Here is a 25,298-nt window from a genome sequence, read left to right on the forward strand (position 1 = left end):
ATCCTTTAGTTTACCTAACAAATTGTAAAATTAATATCACATACAAAAAATATATATTTACACACATTAATAATAATAAACAAAAATCTCTTATAAGAATTCTGCATCAAAAGACTGCTCATCAGTAATGTTAGATATGTAGGGTAAAATGATTAAATAATATGAAATATAAATACCTAATTTTTCATTTTGCGCTGTAGTTGCATACATAAGATAATTATTTTAAAAAATTGCAATTGTATTTATGAATATGTTACTGATTGTATTTATGATTTTGTTACTGTTAATCATGGATCCTTTTTAACCTAATGAAGCTGTAATCGAGTCATTTATGTACAAAAGGTGTCTTTTATTTGCCTCGACCAAATATTCTCCAGAATTATATCATCAAAGGATGACAGATATTATGCAGTACTTATGTATTTAGAATTTATCGTAATAAAGAAAACCGAAAGATCTTTTAGACGGTTTGACTAGCATGGAACTATTGTTTCTACGCTGATTACAGAAGAATTATTATGATTTTTGTACATGCTACTTTGATGAAAGAAAAAACAGTTTTTTCATTAAAAAATGAAAGTCAAAGGCGCTTTGATTGCAGCTTGTTGCGTGACTCAAGTCATATCTACAAAGTGATGCCCGTAGCCCGTAGCACGCTTTATGCGGTGAATGGGGTGCATAGTAATTTGATGTGTTTCTGATTATTTGGTTAGTTGCTCACCTCCTGCTCGATGTACATCTTCCAGTAACGCCCAGTGGAGGGGAAGACGGCGACGAGGGCCTCGTACAGCGAGCGCACCTCTCCGATCGGACGACTACTCGCCTCACGGACGAGCAGCGACCAGGAGTCTACGTCGTAAGGGTTGGATTCCACTTGCCGCTGGGCCCGAGCCAGCCGCTCATTTCCCCAATCCTAGCAAAACAACCACACATGTACGTCAAAAAAAATGCCAGGCAATTAATTATAATTTATTATTCATAAGGGAATCATTCACTTTATTTTAGACAATGTGTAATGAGAGGAGAGGTAGAGTTAACCACATGTATCACTAATATAATAAATGTTATAAGAGAGTTTTGGTGTAGGACTGTTGAAAACTATCGTACATCCTAACACCTAGGTGCCGAGCCACCATCGCCTCAACTCCTTCCAATTTGAAAGGCGAGGCGTCAAGGATACAAGTATGTGCGATAAGTGTGCTTTGCTTTATGGAACTCCATACAAACGCTGCTAGTATCCTTCAACGCGGTGTTATATGCATATATGCGGGCAGATACACCACAACTTGTCGAAATTCGAATGTAAGCAAGAAAAAACGGTGACACTGCCACAACACGTCAATGAATGTAATCTAGCAAAGCCGGATGCCGATATAAGTTTTATAAACCAGTGTTTTAAAAAAATGCGAAAACTTACGATACTTCCAATTTCTTCCGCCATTGTCAAGTTTTTCCACAATCTTTTTCACAGGCGTTTTAAAAACACTTTAATGCGAAAAGTAAGCGGTCGTGAACGACAAGCCGAACTGAAAACCTCGAAACCCGAAACCGGCGTGATCTCAACAGTTGTTTGGGAATCAATGATTCTTTGAGCCAGGTCATTTATTTTAATAAAACCGGTTCATTGTACAAGGCAAACGGTATCATTTATAACTTTATTAACTTAACAGTAAAATTTTATGTTATTTCTTAAAGTCAATTTTATGATCTTCTTTATGCTATGATAAATTTTACACACTTCTACAATTTTATATTATAATAATTTTTTAAGATCCGCATCGCATTATGAAATAATGGATTGAATCGGTTTACAAGAAAGATTCGAATCTCACATTGGGAGCTAGATAATGAACAAAAATTAGGTACGGATCTTTGAATAAAATGTGTTGCCAGAATAATATTAACATAAAATTCCCGAGGTAGGGTCGCATTCATGAGCAAAATTGAAATATGTATAAAATCATAAGGGGACTAAATTATAATTTTGTGAAAAGGAATATAAAATTAAGAAAATTGTTTTAAATTTTTTATTATTATTTATTGTCACTATAGCTGTAAATAAATCGCGTAAAACCGAGACCAACATTTACCTGACCGCGCAAGGATCATGTGTTTGCAGATTATTTCTTCTTCTAACCGTTTTTCAAATTGTAAATATCTTCATTGCAATTCAAAAAAAATAACTCCGGACTCGATGCATGTCTGTTCTTGTTCTAACTTGGAACAAGACTTGACGATACATTTCTGCGCCCATGACGTAGTATTTTACGAAAATGGCGCTGTATAAGTTATCAAAATTTATTATTATTATTATTCTGACTTGGAACAAGAACAGACACGCATCGCGTCACTGTATTGGCCGTCCGACATCTTTCCGGTGACCGACGAGTCTCCGATCATAATTGGACGTTTGCGTTGGTTTTTCGTTTATCCGAGCCGAAATCATTCAAATGTAACGACATTATGTCGGACTCAGAATTGTCGCGGCGATGTTTGAACTTACTTAAATTACGTTTATTTTGCTACTGTTCACTCACTACTCCGATATGGATCAATTGGATGACGAGGGGCATACAACAATATCATAAACTCAATAAAAGTAGTACAAAGGACAATTTTTAAAGTAACATTAAAACAAAGATCAACTTTCTTAACACAAATCCTTTTGCAAGATTCCCAGCACATAGAATAGAATATATCTACAAAAATCAATTATACAAGTTATAGAATATATAGTTTTAGAATATATCTAAAAAAAATCAATTATTGTTCTTAAAAAAAATTAAGTTAAAAAAAAACAATCACTCAAAACAAACAAATCCCAAATATAAAAAATATATTTTAAAATACCCAAATGCAACTCAAAACCGTACCAACAAAATAACATGTACATACTTAGAAATAAAATAAAAACTCAACAGCCTCTCTTTAGAAATTAAAAATATAAAACACACAAATATAAAACACTCTAAAAAAATAAACTTAATGAACACTTTAAACATATACAGACTATACCGGGGATGACCAACTTTTTTGAGCTTAAGTGCTATTTTTTTATTGGAAAAAAGTTTTACTTAGTAAATACCACTATTTCTTAAAATCCACTGGGACACGTGTTTCCATGCATTCCACATCATTTTCAAACACCGTATGGAAAATGAAGCGGAATGCATCAAAACACGTGTCACGGTAGATTTTAAGAAATAGTGGTATTTACTAAGTAAAACAATGATCAAAAATAAATAGATTTTACCACAAAGTGACTGCCGAATCAATAATTAGTGAAATTAATAAAGTTCATTGAAGAAAATAATGATTCACAGAAATGAGTCGGCGAAAAAAATGTTAAATTGCCCATTGCTATTTTTTAAGAAAAGAAAAAAATTCCGGGATGTATTAAACAATGCGATCTTTTACGCATGAATGTCGTCATATCCTTCGATTCGATTTGCGAAACTATTGATGAACGAAGAAAATACACATGGCTATTTAAAAAAATGTTTTGATTTTTTTTAGGCTGTTTCGGAAACTTTTTAGATTTTTTTTGTAAAATCTCTTTTATTTTTTTCTCTTCATTCGGGCGCCATGCAAAATCGTCATGGCATTCACATTAATTTTTCATTTAAAAACATATAAAAAAGAACAATTTCTAACATATTGCAAGCCATTCATTTTTCAGTCACATATTCCTCAGTAAATTGATAACCTTAAAAATTGTAGGCAATGTTCTCCAAAATATTGCAAAGCACAAGCATATTCAAAGCGACCATAGTGAACAAGTTTGATTGCGCAACACGATGTAATGGTGTACAACGGGTGATGCGAAAAATAAGCGTTACATATTTCATTGGCTACTGAAAACTGGCTGATTTTAAGTAAGAATAGTTATTTAATTTCATATTTACGTTCATTTATCACCGTTAACTCATTCTCGGATTATTTCAAATGATTGAAAATAAAATATAAAAATTATTTTAGCGCTAGTAAATGAATTCCGTTCTCGCGATCAGACATTTGTTACAGATAAAAAATAGAGAAGGAATTTTTCACAGGAAAAATGTTCTAATGAATTCGAGGGAACGTATTTTTTTTTATTTGCAAACAAAAATAATTACACAAATGAATTTCAAACGAGCTATTTACCATTAGGCTATAAAAATTTCGATCACTGTATAATTTGTGGGCTCGTCTGTGAAGTGTTATTTTTTTCAGTAAGCTTTTAAAAAATAATTACGTTTTCCTAGTTATATGTAATTTACGCTCACCACGTTTTTTTCTCTTTCAAAAGAGCGTTTGTGTTTTAGTTGTAATAACTATTTTACCTAATTTATTCATTCATTTCTTGTATGGTTTTCAGAAATCACAAAACAGATGTCACAAACCAATAATTTTTCTTTATATTTTACAACGTGGTGCACATGGAAGTGAACAGTTTCGCAGTGATTTCTATTACATAGTTACTATTACATCTTCGGTGTTTGAACGTAAGTATGCACATCATGTTTTTAAAGAAATATATGTATTACGTGTTCTCTTAATATGATATGCTTTATATTTCTATTAATCAAATAATTATTGTTAAATCGATAATATTCTCCACCATATATAAATAATCCGTGTGTAGGTATATAGTTTACCCCCTCGGCAACAACTTGATTCAATTTTTGATAATGAACTGCTTAGTAGCGGAAGCTAAACTGGCAGTGCACAACGGAGTCCTGGTTCCAACTCTAATGTATGGAAGTGAAACATGGAGTTGGCAAAAGAAGGATGAAAGTAGACTGAATGCAGTCGAAATGCGATCTCGATCGGCGGGTATGTATGAGGAGATGCATGAACGTGGAAGAGGCGAAGAATGTTTGCAAGGACAGAGTGGTGTGGCGCTCTATTCTCTCTGCCTACCCCTGCGGGGAAGCGGCGTGATGGTTAGTTAGTTAACTGCTTAGTAGGCCGGGCCGAAGTTGTATGGTTTTCTATCGGGCACAGAAAGAAAAAGGTGCCAAATGATATTTTTACCATAAGTACATACAAAATTTTATACACATCGGAAAACATCCTGTGTCTCCGGATTGACTTTAAAATATTGATTTTTTGGTTTTTAGTTGAATTTTTGAAGTAAGGCATAAATCAAAAAAGTTAATGTTTAAGTTAAAAAATAAGGGTCTTTACAACAAAATTAAATAGTAAGAGTAACATTTATTAATAACAATGCTAAATTTTGCCAAAATGCCATTCACAAAAATATTATTTACTTCATCATAAATATGAACAATTTCGGGTTGCAAAAATGTGTCCGACTGGGTTTTCGCGTGCCGATAACTTACTTACTTATACTTATAACCCTTATCCGCACCCAATGGTGCATAGGGCACTGCATCAAATTGAAGCAGTGTTTTCTTGATCATTACTTACATGAAGGCAAGGTGATCACTCTTGCGCTTCAGGAACCAGTCCAGGGTAATATTAAATAAATATTACAGCGTAAAATCACTAATATTTATTTTCACCCCCCTGGGAATCGAACCCGGGACCTCCAGCGCGGTAGCTAAACACGCTGACCATTACACCACGGAGGCGGGTTTTCGCGTGCCGATAGCTTATTTTACAATATTTGATAAATAAATTATTTGTAAGTTGTTTGTCAATCATGAGTCGTGGAATTATGTATGACGTGGCTGAATGACGCAATCTGTTTCGTATCTAACCATTTCCATTATCCAATTATGAATATTTGTAGTTTTATGGATAATGGCAGTAGGTTATAGGGCTTTATTGCAAAACAGTTAAAGTTTATTTGACAAAACTTGGTATTGGTATGTTTGATGTGTTCTGTGTTTTTGATCCTGTAATTCTATGAATGCTTCATGTAATGTGTTTTTGGCAATATGTATTTCGTTTAGCTGGGAAGATATTTTCTTATAAAGTGTGTGAAGAATTATAATAAAATAATTTATGCTGGCAAAAATCCTTATTGCTTTCAATATATATATATATATATATATATATATATATAAATATATATATATATATATATATATATATATATATATATATATATATATATATATATATATATATATATATATATATATATATATATATATATATATATATATATATATATATATATATATATATATATATATATATATATATATATATATATATATATATATATATATATAAATATACTTTGAAAATCACGAAAAAATTAAACTTGACATCAATCCGGAGACAAAGAGAGTTATCATAATGAATTGATATTTTACACATGTTATTTAAGGACCATTTGGCAGCTTTTGAGCGTTGTGCCCATTAAAAAATCGAAAAAAAAGTGAAAACGGCCCGGCCTAAGTATATATGACTTATGTCGCTCACTCCTTTCAAGAACGTCATAAATCAAAAAACTTGATTTTTCAGGAGAACGTTTTAAAAGTTTAAAAATATAACACAATGTATTAAAAATAAATATCAAGCCACTTATTGAACTTTTTACTGTGCAACAGAAGATCTTTTAAGGTTAACCTGAAGGTTTTTTCTCCATTTGAAAAATATTTAGTATATTTTAAAAAAATAATTTAACAATACGTTTTCTTCAAAATGCAAAAACAACATTTTCTGTCCTGTAGCGGGTAAATATTAAGTTAAAAATAAGCCGCATTTGCTGGGATATAGTACATTTTCTGGGCATTCCGAAAACATGCACAAATGAAAATTGACGATTTTTGATTTATGACGTTCTTGAAAGGAGTGAGCGATGTATGTGATATGTATTGAAAAAATAAATGAAAAATATTATTTATAAATTAAGATCCAATTTCGCAACAACAAAAACGGTGGACATTTCATTCCTGTCATCGAAATATAAGTGCAGAACAACTCTGGATTCTTTTCGACAGATTTGCTTTCAAAAGATTAACAGTACTATTTAAATGAAAGAAGATTGCGAAAAGATTTTTTTTTTTTTTGAATTACCTAACGTCCAAGTGACTCTGAAATCTAGCTACGGCTTATGCAACACCGTTTATCATGTCCCTACTCAGGCTTCAACTTTAAAAGTTTCATAGCCTATGCCTACTTGTGAGTGGATTTACTCTTTATGTTTAAAGTTACTATAATTTCTTGTAATTCATGAGTGAAAATTCTAGGCAAAAACACTCGCGTGCGAAAAGAAATGGCGCCGACAACCTATTTATAGATGATTTATTATCACACAACATACCCAATACTAGTTCCTTTACCTGCAAGCAAAACGTCCATACGGCATACTTACACCAAAATTATATGCATTTAAAATAGGAATAACCCTTAGTAAAACCGGATGGTAAAATATGCCAATAAATAAAAAAAATCAATGCTGCGCCTTGTATTTTCGATTTTGATCGAGGCAATGTTTTATCTTTTTCTGTGGTATCTCTCAGCTTAATTTTCTTCCCAAATATTGGAGATGTTATCGACTGTTTTTGCAAATTCCTAAATATGTGTCATACGAAATTCAACCTAATAACCTCAAAAATGTTCGCCCATGTAATCTATATTCGCACGCATTTTTAATTCGCGCTTAAGTGTTTTTCTGCACTTAGGTCATTCTTACTCTTCAGAAGTGTACGCGGTCATGCACGGTTGTCGTGTTTTGTATATAATATGTATTTAATTTGACAAATTTACTTTACACAATCATCATCGTCCTTTCACGTGCAATTAATTTTTCATCTGATATATTATGTTCATAATACTTGTATTTAAAACATTTGTGCATTGTACTTTCATAATACATGGTAATATTATTTGTTTTTATTTTATGTTTGTATTTATGTGGCTGGTGAGTCATGTGCAAAGACTAACTAATTTATAAAAGCAAACCCACTTAATAAAATTTATAAAATACTCAAGAAAATTTGCTCATCATAAAAATATAAAGCAACATATTTTTTTCATATTCGTATTATTTATTTCTCTTATTTTCCGTATCAACATTCCTTTTCTTTTTATTAATACATAAAAACTATGAACAAATATGTGTTTTCTTGAATATATATACTATTACGTAGAAATTGGTAGATGTCCCGTTTTGAAGACAAAAATAAATGGTCAGTTTAGAGTTGCATTTATTTTTTTACTTAGCTTATTATGATGTACAAGGTTTATAAATGATCTAAAGATCTAGTGTAGGCCAATCAGAAACTTGTCAGCATTTGCTCATTGCTGGGAGAAAACCACGCAAAACTCCTCTGAAACCGGACTGTTGACAGTCGTCAGCAGACCTTCCATTCCACTACAAGAGGGTTGTCCTAGCTTGGTTTATGGTACCAATGTCCTTTGCTAGTCATATCATGTATGATACCACCTCTCGTGACAGTTCCTTATAAACTATGACGGATCCGATGTCGGATAGGTCCTCACCCAGGTTCCTGCAACGCGCCTCCAGGCGTTGTTGTCTTTGAAGTTCACGTTCGTTTAGTCGAGCTGTAATCATTAAAATATCAAGGACCAGGGACCAGCCCAGAGTAATATTAAATAAATATTAGAGTGTAAAATCACTAATAATTATTTTCACAAGGGAATCGAACCCAGGACCTCCAACACGGTAGCTAAATACGGTAACCATTACACCCATTTTAATATAATTGTTTATTTATATTATTAACATAAATACGTTTTTTTTCTTCTCAAACAATAATTATTTTATTATTAATTTACAGTTATGCCTCGCATTACGAACGCTGCGCACAACGATATTTATGCAAGTCCATTACGCCACTCACGGACTGCATTCCGATGCAGGGGGAGCAGCTGAGGACACTCGAGTGGTTCAGCGCACGAGCTCGTTGAAGAACACTAAGAAGAACTGAAAACTGTAGTGCCAAGTACTAGTAGTCCAGCAACATGATGGAGCTCAAAGAGAAGCTGACATCGAGGAGGAGAAATCAAACCAACCAATCTCAACGGCCGCCACTGAGAACATTCTGGTCAAATGGGTTTCTTCAAGGTATCAGAATTTAACATTACCTAACAAATCTTAATTAAACCAAATTAAACCTAACCTTATCTAGCTTTACAAAAATTGCTGGAATCTTACCTAACCCATTTTTTTTTTCAAAACTAAACCAAACTTAACAAGACTTCCCTCCCAGCAATGACCAAATGCCGAAAAGTCAATGATTAGCTCAAACTAGATTATCCCTCCTGTTCTCAACACAGATTTAAATAAAACAACATTAAACCTACGAGTAGAAGTAACAAAAACCCATTTACTGATGTATAAACTTCGTACATAATAAAGATAAATAAAAATTTAACTCTCATAAAAAAAACTTTAAAACCAAACTTTACCTTAACCTTACAAAAGATGAGAAGGAATTAAAACTTCAAAAATTTAAGATTTTTAGTTGTATGTAACTGTCTTCCAACCATACCGCCAAAAGTTATTTTTGTTGAAACCCTCTTCAGCTCCTCATGCGTTGAATAACCCATGTCCTCGTGGCACGGTGATCATTGTAAGAACATCAACTGGAAACTAGAAAAAAAATCATAGTCATGAAAAAAATCTAAATGTACACAACTGACATAAAAACACATTACGCTTTATATAATATAAACAGTATGTATAAAAAAATATATTTACTGTTGCATAGATTTGGCAACGTTGTAAAGTGTAAAATCAATCTTTATCGTCGAAGGCAGCGCGGTGTAATTTTCCGTATCTGTGTTTTGACACACTAAGGACGGGTATTTTGTACGACGTTTTTGAAAATATTGATTCTACTTATTTTGTAATACAATATTTTGTTCAGTAAAAATACAATTTGCTCTTTAATTATTTTATGTTATTATTTTATTTATCAATATTTGTCTTTCATTAGGTATATTTTGTAATACTTTGTCAACAATAATACACTTCCCTCTTAATTTTTCATAAATTTTCGTAAATCGAAAGTATGGATAAAAAATCACTACTGATATCGATATAACTACAACACGTGACCGATCCCTTTGGAGGGTCTCTTTGGGATAGTCGCGAGCCTTCTTTCTTTGATAATTTGTAATACAATACCTCGTGGTTCGAGATGTGGTCTCTCCAGGATATCCCAACCATTATTCCATATGTGTTAAACAGCACTGGCGACAAGGAGCACCCTTGCCTTACATCATGTCTAATTTTTGCTTCTTTGTTCTTTTCTATGTATAGACATAGGTTTTTATGTATCTCATAGGAGTAAGGCAGTACAGTACGGATTATTTACTAGGTATACTACTTTAAGAGGTAATCCACTCACTAGAGTAGACGATTCTGTATCATAAATTAAAAAAACATTTCCACATCTACGAACGAAAAAGGAAAAGTAGAAAAATAAATCATAAAAATAAAAATAAATATGTAAATATAAAATAAAAACTAGTTTATTTTATCACGAATTGAGCTTCAACTGAGGTTATCAGAACTCGTGCTAGGCCAAGACGATGGGACTCGATTGTTCACAGAATGATTTGATCAGCTCTGACAGGAAATTCACATAATACAGTTAAATATTTGTATACTCGTATCATAAAGAAATATTTGTCGCAAACGATCTTCCCTCGGAAGTTTTGGGGTTTATATAATCTTAAATGTCTTGGTTGATTGGAAATAATGGCAACGAATATCGAGACACGGATCAACAACGTAATCGGGTTTTCCTTTTGTTGAAAATGTCAATTAAAAATGTTATGAAGCTTCAGGAACTCGATACGAAAATAATAACGCGTCTGAAGAAACTGTCAATTATAACAAACGTAAATTGAGGCACTTTGCAAATCGATCCCGAGCAATACAAGTTTTGTTATGAAAACATAGTAAATTTTGCATGCTCTTATCATAAAATGAGAGCGAAATTGAGTATACAGTGGAACCTCTTATAACGAGCATAATTCGTTCCAGCATCTTACTCGTTAAATGAAACATGTTTTCCCATAGAAATCAATGTAAAATACGATAATGCATTCCAGGCCGTAAGTGTGGTCTTTTTAAAAAAAAAATATTAACGTTTATTCAAAGAAGATAACTTATAAATTGTTAAGGAGTGTAACAACTTGGAATACAATTCAGATTTGAAAAAAAACCTAAATAAAAATATGAGTTTGACAAATAATTGATTCCTTTAAACTAGAGAATCGTCTAAAGACATTTGTTTTTACAGACGCTTAAAAATTTGGCTAACACCTGTCACATCATTATCATTGAATAAATTTGTAGCACGAATAGCCACCTTAGAATATGCTTCTTAATAATACGATGCAATAGTTTCCTATGCTTTCTGCATTTCTCTTATTGTGCTAGAAGATTGTTGATCTGCTACTTCCTCCTCCTCCATCAACAAGCTCATCTCCATAATTTCTTGCTGTGAAACATGATGCAACTCCATAAGCTCTTCGGTGGTCAGCTCTTGGCTGTGCTCTTTACAAGCTTTTCAATGTCCTTGTTATCCACCTCGAGTAACATAATATTGGCCATGACACAATCTCGTTGACTGTAGACTGTAGAGTCTACAGTCAACGAGTACCTGTAGAGGTACTGTTTCAAAATCACATTAGACAATACTCTCTGGCCAAAGTTTTTTCCAAGCATAAGTGAGGGTCTTCTTGGTAACTCCTTCCCGAGCCACGAAAGTCCCGGCTCACAAGTGAATGTCGCGAAAAGGAGACTTGCTCTTTCTCTGCTCGTTATGCGAAATGTCGCTCGTTAAGAGAGCAACCTTTTCACATTTCTTTGTTCGTTATGCGAATCACTCGTTACGTATACATTCCACTGTAGTTACTATGTGAAATTACTGATTCGTGCATTGCTTTACCCTTTTGCACGTTTATCGTGTGTATCATAATATTACTAGAAACGTGTTTCATTTCAAATAATGATTCGATAATCGATGGCATTGTTATTAGTGCTTGCTTTTTAGTTGTGATAACTATTTTAGCTAATTAATTAATTCATTGCTTGTGTTGTTTTCAGCAATCACAAACTACATAGATGTTACAAGAACAAAAAAACATTATACTTATTTACATTTTTACGATGTGGTGCACATGGAAGTGAACAATTTCGCACTGGTTACTATTTACATACATAGATCTTCGGTGTGTGAACGTACGTGCATAATGTTTTTAAATAAATATATTGATTCTCTTAATATTATTATGTGTATTTTGTTTTTGTAAATCTACTAATGATTGTTAAATCAATAATATTCTCGACCATATACAAAAAATACGTGTGTAGGTATACAGTTTCCCCCATCTACCACAATTTTTAATAACGGACTGCTTACGCCTCACCATTTGTATTTTTCTCGTGGTTTTAGGTTACGTAAATAGCAAATTCTCCAAATAATATCGGTGTATGATATTTCTACTTTTATACTACAACAACGTAAAACGCTGTCGAGATATAATATAACGAGAGTATTTCCACACTGAATCTGAGAATATGCAATGTGAAAATATTCAAGTATACATTTCATACATTTATACTATCCACTGACACTTCGTGATGGAATTGCATTTTTAATATATTATTAGATTAAAACCAATATTTTTAGCTTTTCCACTTTATTTTTATTTGACCAGCGACCGGGTTTCGTCGTTACCGACATCATCAGACTGTCGTTACCGACATCATCAGACGGTCAGACCAGTCTGATGATGTCGGTAACGACGAAACCCGGTCGCTGGTCAAATAAAAATAAAGTGGAAAAGCTAAAAATATTGGTTTTAATCTAATAATATATTAAGTATACATTTCAGATAACGCATTTGTAGTTCAAATATTTTTAGATAAAAAAATGAATTCAATTGATGTCACTCAAATAATCAGTTACTTTCTAACATAATACATACTTCTATAAATATTCAATACATACTCGTACATACTAAGAAAAGATTGATCACCTACTACAGACTACATGTAGATAAGTCCGATCAGTGCAGTAATGATATTAATACATTTTTTTTTTTTTTTTGGCAAAGCACCCAATTTTGGGTGATACCTGCCATACTAGTGATTTTATATACTTAAATATATTTTTTTTTTATTGATTTTTTTTGGGGTCACACGCTTTTGCCATACTTTTTTAAACGTTTAATAATCGCACCGTTAACATTTTTTGAGTTCATTGACAATAGGTGTTGGACATTCAGCGGGAAGGACAAACCCTCAGACCGAATGTCCTGAATGAACTCGAGGTTAGGGAGCAAGGGGCAGTTGAAAAATACGTGGTCAGCAGTCTCATCCTCCTGTCCACACGCGCACAACGAACAAGTTAGAATATTAATCCTTTTGAGGTGGGATGCAAGTACTGTGTGTCCGATCCTCAGCCTACACAGAAGGGACACATTCAGCTTGGGAATCCTAACTTTGCGGAACCAAGGGGATTTGGGTATCACGGGTTGGATTGACTTGTAATAGGATCCAGTGGATGTTATGGAGAACATTTCATTCCATTCCTCGCTTGCACCAGCTTTGAGCCCACTAAGGTAGTCAGGAATGGGAAGGGTGAATAGACTGGGAACCACGCCACAGTCTCGGGCTTCCTTGGCCATGGAGTCCACCCTCTCATTACCGGTAATTCCTATATGAGATGGAATCCAAACTATCGAGACAATTTTATTTTCAGCATTAACCATATATAACATTCTTTTTATATCACAAAGAATATGATTATTTTTAAGGACAGAGTGATTATTATTTGAAGATAAAAGGTTCACAACGCTGAGAGAATCAGTAAAAATTACTATCGGTGACAAGGATTGTTTAATAATTATTCTCAGAGCCTCTCTAAGGGCCACACATTCCGCTGTAAATATGGATGCTTCACGAGGTAATTGGAATTGCTCTTCTATATTAAGGGAAGGAATATATAATGCAGCACCACACGCTCCTACGGCACTTTTTGAGCCATCAGTATATACTGCAACGTGGTTAGGCCAAAGTTCTTCCAACTTTTGTATGAATAATCGTTTAACATAAGAGGCATTAAGAACCAACGAGGTCTTATCTATTCCAATAGAAAGAAATACATCAGGTTTGTAAATAGCAGCTTCATATGAAATGTTATATAACGGAAGAGTGGCTTCAAGAGGACATGACATGGTGTTTACAATGTGATGCCAGGATCTACAGAGAATAGGAGGACTGTCAGTATTTTTGTTTGAGGTTGATTGAAAAAAAGCATGAAGAAGTTGAAGCCTCGGAAAAATTGGATGATTACTATCGTTAGTCCTATTGAGGATGAATTTGTTGGATAATAGTTTTTTCCTCAAAGAGTACGGCATATCAACACACTCCGCTTGTAAGGCAATCACAGGAGATGATTTCATTGCTCCCAAAATTAATCTGAGGCATTTATATTGTATCCTATCTAATTTAGTTTGCAGATACTTTGGAAGAGGGTCCATTATAAAGCACGCATAATCAATATGACTTCGGACAAGAGCGCAGTAAAGCATGTTCATTGTAGTCGGGTGGGCACCCCACCACACTCTTGAAACTGCCCTTAGGATGTTAATATTCTTTTCACACTTAGCCACAATGTTTTCAATGTGTTTGTTCCATGACAGCTTATTATTCAATGTGACGCCCAAAAATTTTACATTGTCCTTCACAGGAATCCGAATTTTCCTCAATTTTATATTTAACTCGGGGATGTTACGCTTTCTAGAAAATACTACTATTTGGCTTTTGGACGGAGCCAATTCCAAATTACTTTCCTCGAACCATGCCCCAACGGGTTCCAGTGCCCTATTCAATACACTCGAAGCGCAAGGTGTGGATTTGTCTGATGTATACAGCACGAAGTCATCCGCATACTGCAAAATGGAGATTTCAGGGGGAATATGTGTTTGAAGATCCTGAGTGTAGATGTTAAATAACAGTGGACTCAATACCGATCCCTGTGGCAGACCTTTGTACACCGTTCTAATCACGGATCCTTTTGGAGTATCTATGGCAATATCTCTATTGCACATCATATTAAATATCAGGCAGCCAACACCACTGGAGATCCCGAGGGCATTCATTCTTTCCAGCAGTAATGGGAGAAGGACATTATCATAAGCACTACTTGCGTCCAAGAAGCAGGCGATTAAGTCGGTTTTACAGGACCGTGAAACATGGATATCAGTAACTAGTACACTTAGGTTGTCGATGCAGGATTTATTTTTTCGAAAACCAAATTGCCAGTGCGGTAGGAGGTTATTTCTCTCTACAAACCACTCGAGCCTAGTCTTTACCATGCGTTCCAGAATTTTGAGAAAACAACATGAGAGGGCAATTGGCCTGTATGAAGTTCCAAGGGATATATCCTTACCAGGTTTGGGGATCGGGACTATGATTTGTCTTTTCCAGGAGTCTGGGATTGTGCAAGATTTTAAAATGAGATTATACATTTTTAGGATTAGGATCATAAATGGTTTAGGAAAGTGTTTAAAAAGGAATAGGGAATCATGTCATGGCCTGGAGAAGAATCTCCAGAAGATTGGATTGCCATGGATAATTCATCGAGTGAAAACGGAGATGTTAGGTAGTCAGCGCCTGGAAGGATTGGGGGTTCTCTAGGGAGTTCGGAAATACTGGGAACGTAAGATGGAGCAAGTTTCTCAACAAAATCCTCTATCCAGGATGTGCATTTGGAAGTGTTCACCTTCGGAGAGTATGATCCTCTGAATCTTCTTATTGAATCCCAGACATCCCCGAGCGGGGTTTCGGGAGAGAAAGAGTTACAGAGATTTTGCCAACCCTGTCTTTTTTTTTTCTAAGAAATTTTTTAGTTAGGGCCTGTACGTGTCTAACCTCCAAAAAGTTGTCAGAAGTTATATTTCTTTTATACTTTCTTATACTGGATGCTCTATTTTTAACCATTTCCGTGCATTCCTTATCCCACCAAGGAGGGGAGTACTTGTGAAAAACCTTTTTAGATATGGGGATAGCAACGTTGGCCACCTCGGTTACCAACTCGTGGATTTTGTTAGCTATTGTGTTGGGGTTGTTATTGTCACCATCGATCGACAGGGACTTGGACTTAGCATTCAATGAATCTTCAAAGATTTTCCAGTCAGCCCTACCGATCAAATAGTTAGATCTCTTGGGTTTATGATGACTGTGATTTGAGGAATTAATCATTTTGATGATGATAGGGAAATGATCACTGGAGAAAGGGTCACTTAATAGATTCCAAGAGGACAAGCTTGCCAGGTTGCAGGAACAGATTGAGATGTCCAAGGCGTTTTGGCTATGATTAGCCGGCGCAATACGCGTTGGATCACCATTGTTCAATATACATAAGTTTGATTCCTCCATGAAATCAACGATGGCCCTTCCTGCAGTGTCGGACGACGTACAGCCCCAGGACGTAGAATGAACATTAAGGTCTCCCAAAATGTAGAAATTTGGGGAGAGACAACTCACGATAGATCTCCAATATGATTGCTTAAATACGTTTCTGGGAGCTGAGTAAACGGAAACAATTGATAAATCTAGAATTTTTATGGCTAATATTTGCATTCTGGGATGTGATGGAAGTGGAATCAAATCGAAAATTAAATTATTTTTTATTAAGATAGCTACACCGCCCCTTCCGTCAAGGCGGTCGTCTCTGACACAAGAATAGCCAGGGAATGAGATAACTGAACCCGGAGAGAACCAGGTTTCAGATAGGGTCGCAATATCAATTTTGTGAGAGCGGATTAAAAGATTGATGTCATCTCTGTTGGATACTGCGCTACGACAGTTCCATTGGAGAATCGAAAGAGAATTAATTGAAGTGATTTGGGCCATTTTGTATGAAAGCTTGAAGGACAGGAATAATAATAGCAACGTTGGACGGTAAGGATTTTTGGGAGAGTAAGAGATCAAGTAATATGGTTAGAATGGATTTAGAGAAAGATTCATTAGAGAAGGCGAGACTCTGTGATAAACTTTCAGCAGAGTTTGAGTTGATGGCTGGAGAAGAGCTTTGATTGATAGCACATCCATCGGGTGATTGGTAATTTACCGAGCCATTGGGATGGATGAGAAGGGAGTTATGGTTGGATCGGTCGTAGCCGGGAATAAGAGGAGCTCTGGGAGTTTTGTATGTAAATTTGGCACGATTTTTTTGGGGAGCGGTAATTGTGGCGGGTAATGAATTGAGTGTAGCTTCACCATCTAAAGAGGATTTTGAAATGTTTTGAGAAGGATGTTTATTTGAGGATTTTAAGCTATCCGCATAGGATTTCCCCTTACTAAACGTCTGTTTGGAAGCTTCAAAATAGGAAATATTTAATTCTGACATATTTTTCTTAATCAAATTTTGGCGTATAAACTCTGGGCAATTACGATTGGTAGAAAAATGGTTGCCAGAACAGTGTATACAGCTGGCGTTTTCTAAGGAAGCGGAACATGACTCTCCTAGGTGGTTGGATCCACATTTGTAGCACCGAGGCTGGGAACGGCATACTGGTTTCGAATGACCAAATCTACAGCATTGAAAACATTGCATTGTGGGAAACATATAAAATTCCACCTCTACAGCGGAGTAAAAAAAGAAAATTTTTTTAGGGAGAATTTGTCCTTGAAACGTAAGCACGACTGTTTGGGTCGGGACCCATGTATGATTAGAAGAGTCTGGAGATGTTACTTTCCGAGAGAGACGGCGAGATTTGATAATTCTACCGCAATTATCTGGGAGGGTCACATTCTCCAGAATGTCCTCATGGGACCATTCTGTCGGAATGCCCCTAACCAAACCCATGCGTGACACCATATGATATGGGATGTATGCCTTGTAATTATTTTGATTGAGAATACCTTGTTTCTCTGCAAAACTATTTGCAGCCTCGAATGAATTAAGTTCTATGGCAATCCTATTGCGGCCAATAGCCCGTATACCACCTCGAGGTATGATTTCCTGTATTTTATTATTAAAAAGGAGTTTTCCTACCTCTAGGCTATTGATGGAGGAATTTTCTGCAATTTTTTGAATTTAAACAATAAAAGGACCGACATCCTTTTCTGTATACAAATTTTTCATTGTTTCATCTCTTGAATGAGTGTTCATACTTACCTGCTTCGACGGTGGAAGACCTTCTTCAAAAGAATCTGCCTTAAGGATTCGCTTATACCTCACCGTTGGGTGAATAATGGGCGAACCCACATTAGAGTAATCTTCAGATCTAGGATCTGGGGGATCTGGAGGTTTTTCACCTGCCTCCATATTTAATAAGTTTTAAAGTAAAAGACTTTAAATATAAAGAACAAAAAAAATATTTAAAAAATTATAAAAAAAATAAAATATATATATATATTATTGTTGCAAAAAAATGATTTATAACTTGAAATGTTTAAAAGGACTCTAGTTTTATAAATAAAGGGCACAGAAAACGATAGTTTTAATGCAAAACTATATAATTAATAAACTACGATAACATTTGGTTCACAAAACTTCGATTATATTATTTTTAAACACAAAAAACTAGGAGCACTATAACTAAGCAGTTGTATGTTTGACAGTTCGATGCACTCTCGTGATATTAATACATATACATATAACATATTTCGTAACAACAACAAAAACGGGGCCATTTCATTCCTGTCGCCAAATTATAAGTGCAGAACAACTCTGAATTCTTTTCGACAGACTTGATTTCAAAAGATTAATAGTAGACTAACTAACTAACTAACCATCACGCCACTTCCCCGCAGGGGTAGGCAGAGAGAATAGAGCGCCACACCACTCTGTCCTTGCACACACTCTTCGCCTCTTCCACGTTCATGCATCTCCTCATACATACCCGCCGATTGTTACGACTCCTTACCTGACCACTTTCAAGTATTTGGCATACCTGATCGTGCCATGTTTTTCTCAGTCTTCCTCTGCTTCTTTTCCCGCTAACATTCGCCTCATAAATTTGTTTTACCGTTCTTTCCTCACCCATTCGTTCTGCATGTCCAAACCATCTCAACACACCTTTCTTAGATTAATAGTAAAATAATAAAAAAATAAATGGCGAAAACAAATGGCGCCGACAACCTATTTGTAGATGATTTATTATTCCCTTACCTTCAAGCAACACGTCCATACGGCATACTTACATCAAATTTATATATGTACTACATATAAACATTAAATACAAATAACCCTTAATGAAACCGGATGGTAAAATATGTCAATAAGTATAAAAGATCAATGCTGTGCCTTGTATTTTCGATTTTGATCGAGGCAATGTTTTAGCTTTTTCTGTGGTATCCCCTAGCTTAATTTATTTATTTTTTTCCCAAATGTTGGAGATGTTATTTACGGTTTTAGCAGTCCTAAATATGAGTCACGAAATTCAACCTAATAACCTTAAAAATGTTTGCCTATGTGATCTATATTCGCACGCCTTTTATTAAAAAGGTATTAACGCGTATTAACGCGTATTAACGCGCTTAAGTGTTTGTTTTTCTGCACTTTGGTCATTATTACCCTTGAGAAGTGTACGCGGGCCGTGCGCCATGCGCCATGCGCGGATGTCGTGTTTTGTATATAATATTTATTTTGACAAATTTATATTACGCAATCATCAGCCTCCTTTCACGTGCAATTCAATTTTCATCAGATACATTATGTTCATAATACTTACATTAAAAAAATGCATTGTATTTTTATTATAGTAATATTATTTGTTATTTAAATGTTTAATGTGGATATTAAAATAATTCATTCTTCAAACCCTTATCCGCACCCTAATGGTGCATAGGGCACTGCATCATACAAACGCAGTGTTATCTTGACCGTTAACACACGAAGGAAAGGTGATCACCCCCCCCCGCTTCAGGTACCAGTCCAGAATAATATTAAATAAAAATATTAGAGTGAAAAAATCACTTACATTTATTCAATCCCCCCCCCCTGGGAATCGAACCCGGGACCTCCAGTAAGATAGTCGAGCGTGCTGACCATTACACTAGGGAAGCGGATTAATTTAATTGCTAATAATTGATTACTTAGTTTTTTTCTATTATTTATTATATTCAAATTGGACAGTATAAACATTTTAGGGAATTGGATTACGAATGATTATTTTTGAAATACCCATTTGTGTCTATTATTGTGTGATTATAATAATTTAATTTTAAAAATGTATGTTGTGTGTTCCTATTACTATTATTGTGTGTTGTGTTGATCTCAACATTGATTGAAACTTCCATTAATTGATTCGGCAGTCACTTAGTGGTAAAATCTATCCATTTTTAATTTAAGTTTTACTTAGTAAATACTACTTTTTCTACTAGTGGTATTGGTACTACTATAGTGGTATTTAATCATTTTAACTTTAATTAAAAATGGATTGATTTAAACATCTGCATTTTTAAAAAATTGAAAGTGCCAAACATTTTTTTTAAATTACCTAACGTCCAAGTGACTCTGAAATCTAGCTACACACTTACGTCTGACTTCGTTATTCGGCGTTTGATCTAATCTATGTACTATAGTAAAACAATACATATATGTAAAGTGACCATACGTCCCGTTTTTAGATAGCCTGAACAACATAATTTTTCATATTTATTCCTCTTATTTTCTTTATCAACATTCCTTTTCATTTTATTAATACATAAAAACTATGAAAAAATACATGTTTTCTTGAATATACATACTAATACGTAAAAATTGGTAGATGTCCCGTTTTGAGGACAAACATAAATGGTCAGTTTAGTTATAGTACATTTTACGCTCACCACGTTTTTTTCCCTTTCAAATTTTATTTTATTTTTATTTATTCGGGAATTGTACAGCTTACATATAAAAAAATGATGTAATAAACAATAGTTACATTAACAATAATTGACATTACATTATATTAACAAAAAAATAGTTACGTTAAAAAAAGCCAATTAAACAATTCCACATTTATGTTATAAAACTATTAAAAAACATTCAGAGATTTAAAAAAAAGGCTATCTTAATTTATTTTTCTTCCCAAATGTCGGAGATGTTATTTACTGTTTTTGCAAATTTCTAAATTCGTCATACGAAATTCAACCTAATATGTTTTGAATATTGAAAGCATTAACTTTAACTTAGTGGATCATATTGATATATTATTTCGAGAAATAAAAATACTTTGTGTTTTGATCCACTCATATTTTTATTAACCAACTAGTTTCGGCAACAACCTGTTGCCCTCTTCAGCTTAATAACTTCAAAAATGTTCGCCTATGTAATCTATATTCGCACGCATTTTTAATTCGCGCTCAAGTGTTTTTCTGCAATTAGGTCATTCTTACCCTTCAGAAGTGTACGCGGTCACGCACGGCTGTCGTGTTTTGTATGTTATATGTATTTATTTTGACAAATTTACTTTACACAATCATTATCTTCATTTCTAAGTTTTCATCTGATATATTATGTTCATAATACTTGTATTTAAAACATTTGTGCATTGTATTATCATAATACGTAGTAATATTATTTGTTTTTTTTTAATGTTTAATGTGGATATAAAAATAATTAATTACTATTTTTTCCTTTGTCCTCTATTATATTTAAATTGGACTTTAAATATAGACATTTTAAAGAATTGATTACAAATCATTATTCTTGAGATACCCGTGTGTGTCTATTATTGTGTGATTAAAATAATTTAATTTATAAACAAATGTACATCGTATGTTCCTATATTATAATTATTGTGTTTGGTGTTGATGTAAACATTACTTTATACGATGTTCCATGCGGACACCAGCAACTAGCAACTCGGCTGTCCAAATTTAAAACACAGTAAGGGATATTTTTTTGTAGTAGGTTTTTTTTTGCATTTATGGACTAAGTAGAATCTACTTAGTCCAAAAAGGCAAAAAAAAACTACTACAAAAAAAAATCCTTACTGTGTTTTAAATTTGGACAGCCGAACTAGCAACTAGCACCGACTCCGTTGCGAATAACGCCGAAGCGTTTGATCCAATCTGTATTTGGTATTGACTCGTTCATCTAAAACTAAATGAAACGGCGCTTCCTATAAAACTTTACATTAAGCACTAATCTTACATTTATACGCGATTTTAAATTTGTTACGTGACATACTTCAAGGGTGACATGTAATTCATTCTTGTAATTACTTGTAACTCCAGCACTCTCGAGAAAAGACTCATTATTCCTACATGAGCCCGTTGTGTGCTCGTGATGATTTAAATCATCCATGTTCGATGATTAAATATTATGTAGGAGTTAATACATTAGTACAACAAAATCAGTCATATTGATGAATATTGAATTTTATTTTCTCACAGTTCAAATCATATTGATTGTTGATTGTTGGAATAATTATTATTGTATTTAATTGATTTTAACAGTTTTCCGAATGTCCCACTTTTTTTTATTTTCGTGACCACCGGCTAAATTCAGTAAAAACGATTTCATTTCGCTAGTAGTAAATTATGCGGCAAATCGAACTAGGTATCTAGAAGAAGATGAATAAGATGGTGGTACTCACCAAACTAACACAAAAAGTGAAGTAAAAAATCTACAAACAAAAATATATCTACGTTGCAATAAAAAAAAACTCTGGATGCGATGCTTGTCCATATGTCCATGCTTGTTCCGACTCGGAACAAGAACAGCATGATCGCGTCGCCGCGCGCCGCATTGGCCGTCAAACGCCATCGTCCTCCCGCCAACCGACGAATCTCCGATCACTGTTGGATGTTTGCGTTCGTATTTTGTTTATCTGAGTTTAGCCGAGCCGTAGCCGAGGCGAAATCATTCAAATGTCAACATTACGTCGGACTCGAAGATGTTGCGACGATTTTTGAAGCAGCGAACTAAACCGTATAGATAAGCTCAACAGCGACTTACCGTCGACGGTGACTTGTAAGTCACCGCTTTGTTTAACAGCGACTTGGGTCGCTGCTTCACTTCGTCCATCTTCGCGTCTGTCTTTGGTAGGAATCACATTCTTTATGGATTTCTATTTCTCCCTCTCTCTCTATATATCAAAAATATTTTATAAAAAAAAAACATATTTCACAACAGTACTTATAATGTCGTAACACGTATTGAGGGCCGAGCTCATTTGTTGTCCGCAGTGATATGACAGTATCTCACTTATATGTGATGTTTATGGCTTAAAATATTTGTGAATTACTTTGATAACCTGTTTTTATAATTTTTTAGTCATAATATTTGTGATAAAAATTCTCCAGCCTTATCGGTGCTATTTATACGACGAAAGATTTATTGTTTCGGTACTAATACCGAATAGTACGGATTTACTGATGCGGATCATTTAAATGATCGGATCTTACCAAATATAATCCATACGATACTTTGTGGTATCAACCTCAAAAAAATATATTTTCAAGTGCAAAAGTTTTATAAAGTTAGTCGTCTCTAGTCGAGTCACGCTGCCAACACCTGCGCCTTACTAAGCAAGTAGGTATACACAATCGCAAATTTAAAATTTTATTTGTCTACATTTTCTTCATGTTTTCGGAATAACGGGGAAATCAATTATACGGGATTTTTACATCCCCATATACATCCCGGAAAATCGGGAGTGTACTGAATAAGAAAACTTATAATATGTAAACACTTTTTTTAGATGGGAGTTGCATAATGTGACCATACGTCCCGTTTTAAAGTTTTGGAACGTCAAAATGTCCCGTTTTCAAAAAAGAGCAACACACGGTAACAATTTAAAAAAGGGCAAAAAATCGACGGTAGTTTGTAGTACATATAGCCGTTTCATATAACTTTGCTGAACAAACCTGTTTTTTTTTTAATTACCTAACGTCCAAGTGACTCTGAAATCTAGCTACGGCTTATGCAACACCGTTTATCATGTCCCTACTCAGGCTTCAACTTTAAAAGTTTCATAGCCTATGCCTACTTGTGAGTGGATTTACTCTTTATGTTTAAAGTTACTATAATTTCATGTAATTCATGAGTGAAAATTCTAGGCAAAAACACTCGCTATCTCGCTAGAGGCATGAGTTTATATCTGAACAAACCTTAGCTTGATTTCGGTGTATATGGCTACAGCAGGTGGCTGGTGAGTCATGTGCAAAGACAAACTAATTTACAAAAGCAAACCGCCTTAATAAAATTTCTAAAAAGTATTTGAGTATAAGAAAATTTGTTCATCACAAAAATATAAAACAACATATTTTTTTTCATATTCGTATTATTTACTTTTCTTATTTTTTTATCAACATTCATCTTCTTTTTATTAATATATAAAAACTATACAAATACTTATGTGTTTTCTTGAATATTTATACTATTACGTAAAAATTGGTAGATGTCCCGTTTTAAGGAGAAAAATAAATGGTCAGTTTAGAGTTGCATCTATTTTTTACCTTGTTTATTATGATGTACAAGGTTTATAAATGATTTAAAGATCATTAAGTGTTTTTTTTTTGTTCTAACTTAAAAAAAGATGTTATATTTTAATCTGTGTTGGGAACAGGAGGTTGGGATCTAGTGTAGGCCAATCAGAAACTTGCTCATTACTGAGAGAAAACCACGCAAAAGTCCTCAGAAGCCGGACTGTTGACATTCGTCAGCAGACCTTCCGTTTCACTAGAAGAGGGTTGTCCTTGCTTGTTTTATGGTACCAATGTCCTTTGCTAGTTATATCATGTATGATACCACCTCTCGTAAAAGTTCCTTATGAACTATAACGGATCCGATGTCGGATAGGTCCTCACCCAGGCTCCTGCAACGCGCCTCCAGGCGTTGTTGTCTTTGAAGTTCACGTTCGTTTAGTCGAGCTGTAATGATTCAAATATCAATATAACTAGGACCAGGGTCGTCACTTTGCGGAGAATCGGCTTGCCGGTAAAAGTGGTGACCATCAAAGTCATCGGTAAAAATCACCGATTTAAAAATATCGTTCATCTTAGTATTCAAAAGTTTTGTTGTTGTTGTTAAATTGGAGAAATTGCTATAAGCAACCATAAACCAGACGTAAATTTTTTTTAGCTATTCTGATTTTGATCCTAATTTCTTCATTTCTTATTTTTTAATATACAAGGATACCTACGCTTCAGGTTTAGAGTGTGAATTCACTAATATTTATTTTCACAAGGGAATCGAACCCAGGACCTCCTACACGGTAGCTAAACACGGAAACCATTACACCCATTTTAATATAATTGTTTATTTATATTATTAACTTAAAATACAATTTTTTTCTTCTCCAATAATAATTATTTTATTATTAATTTACAGTGATGCCTCGCATAACGAACGCTGCGCACAACGATATTTGTGTTCGTCCATTACGCCACTCACGGACTGCATTTCGAT

At 34.2% G+C, this 25,298-nt stretch overlaps 1 protein-coding gene and 1 long non-coding RNA gene across 2 annotated transcripts in view; one reads left to right on the forward strand and one right to left on the reverse strand.

The window, feature by feature from the left end:
• Positions 1-1,528, reverse strand: part of su(f) (cleavage stimulation factor subunit su(f)) — a 26,560-nt gene extending 25,032 nt beyond the window's left edge. Inside the window, exons 1-2 of the mRNA XM_088259384.1 lie at positions 1,418-1,528; positions 722-913 (exon numbers count right to left, since the gene is read on the reverse strand). Coding sequence (XP_088115510.1) covers positions 722-913; positions 1,418-1,441 — 216 coding nt within the window. The 5' untranslated portion in view covers positions 1,442-1,528. The remainder of the gene's footprint in view (positions 1-721; positions 914-1,417) is intronic.
• Positions 833-8,948, forward strand: LOC148309870 (uncharacterized). Its single transcript, XR_015837475.1, has 3 exons — positions 833-933; positions 4,358-4,484; positions 8,703-8,948. It is a non-coding gene; the product is annotated as an uncharacterized LOC148309870 (long non-coding RNA).
• The last annotated feature ends 16,350 nt before the right edge of the window (positions 8,949-25,298 follow it).

This window comes from Brachycentrus maculatus, unplaced genomic scaffold (assembly GCF_059751285.1).
Source record: "Brachycentrus maculatus isolate JH-2025_06_01 unplaced genomic scaffold, ASM5975128v1 h1tg000117l, whole genome shotgun sequence".
NCBI lineage: Eukaryota > Metazoa > Arthropoda > Insecta > Trichoptera > Brachycentridae > Brachycentrus > Brachycentrus maculatus.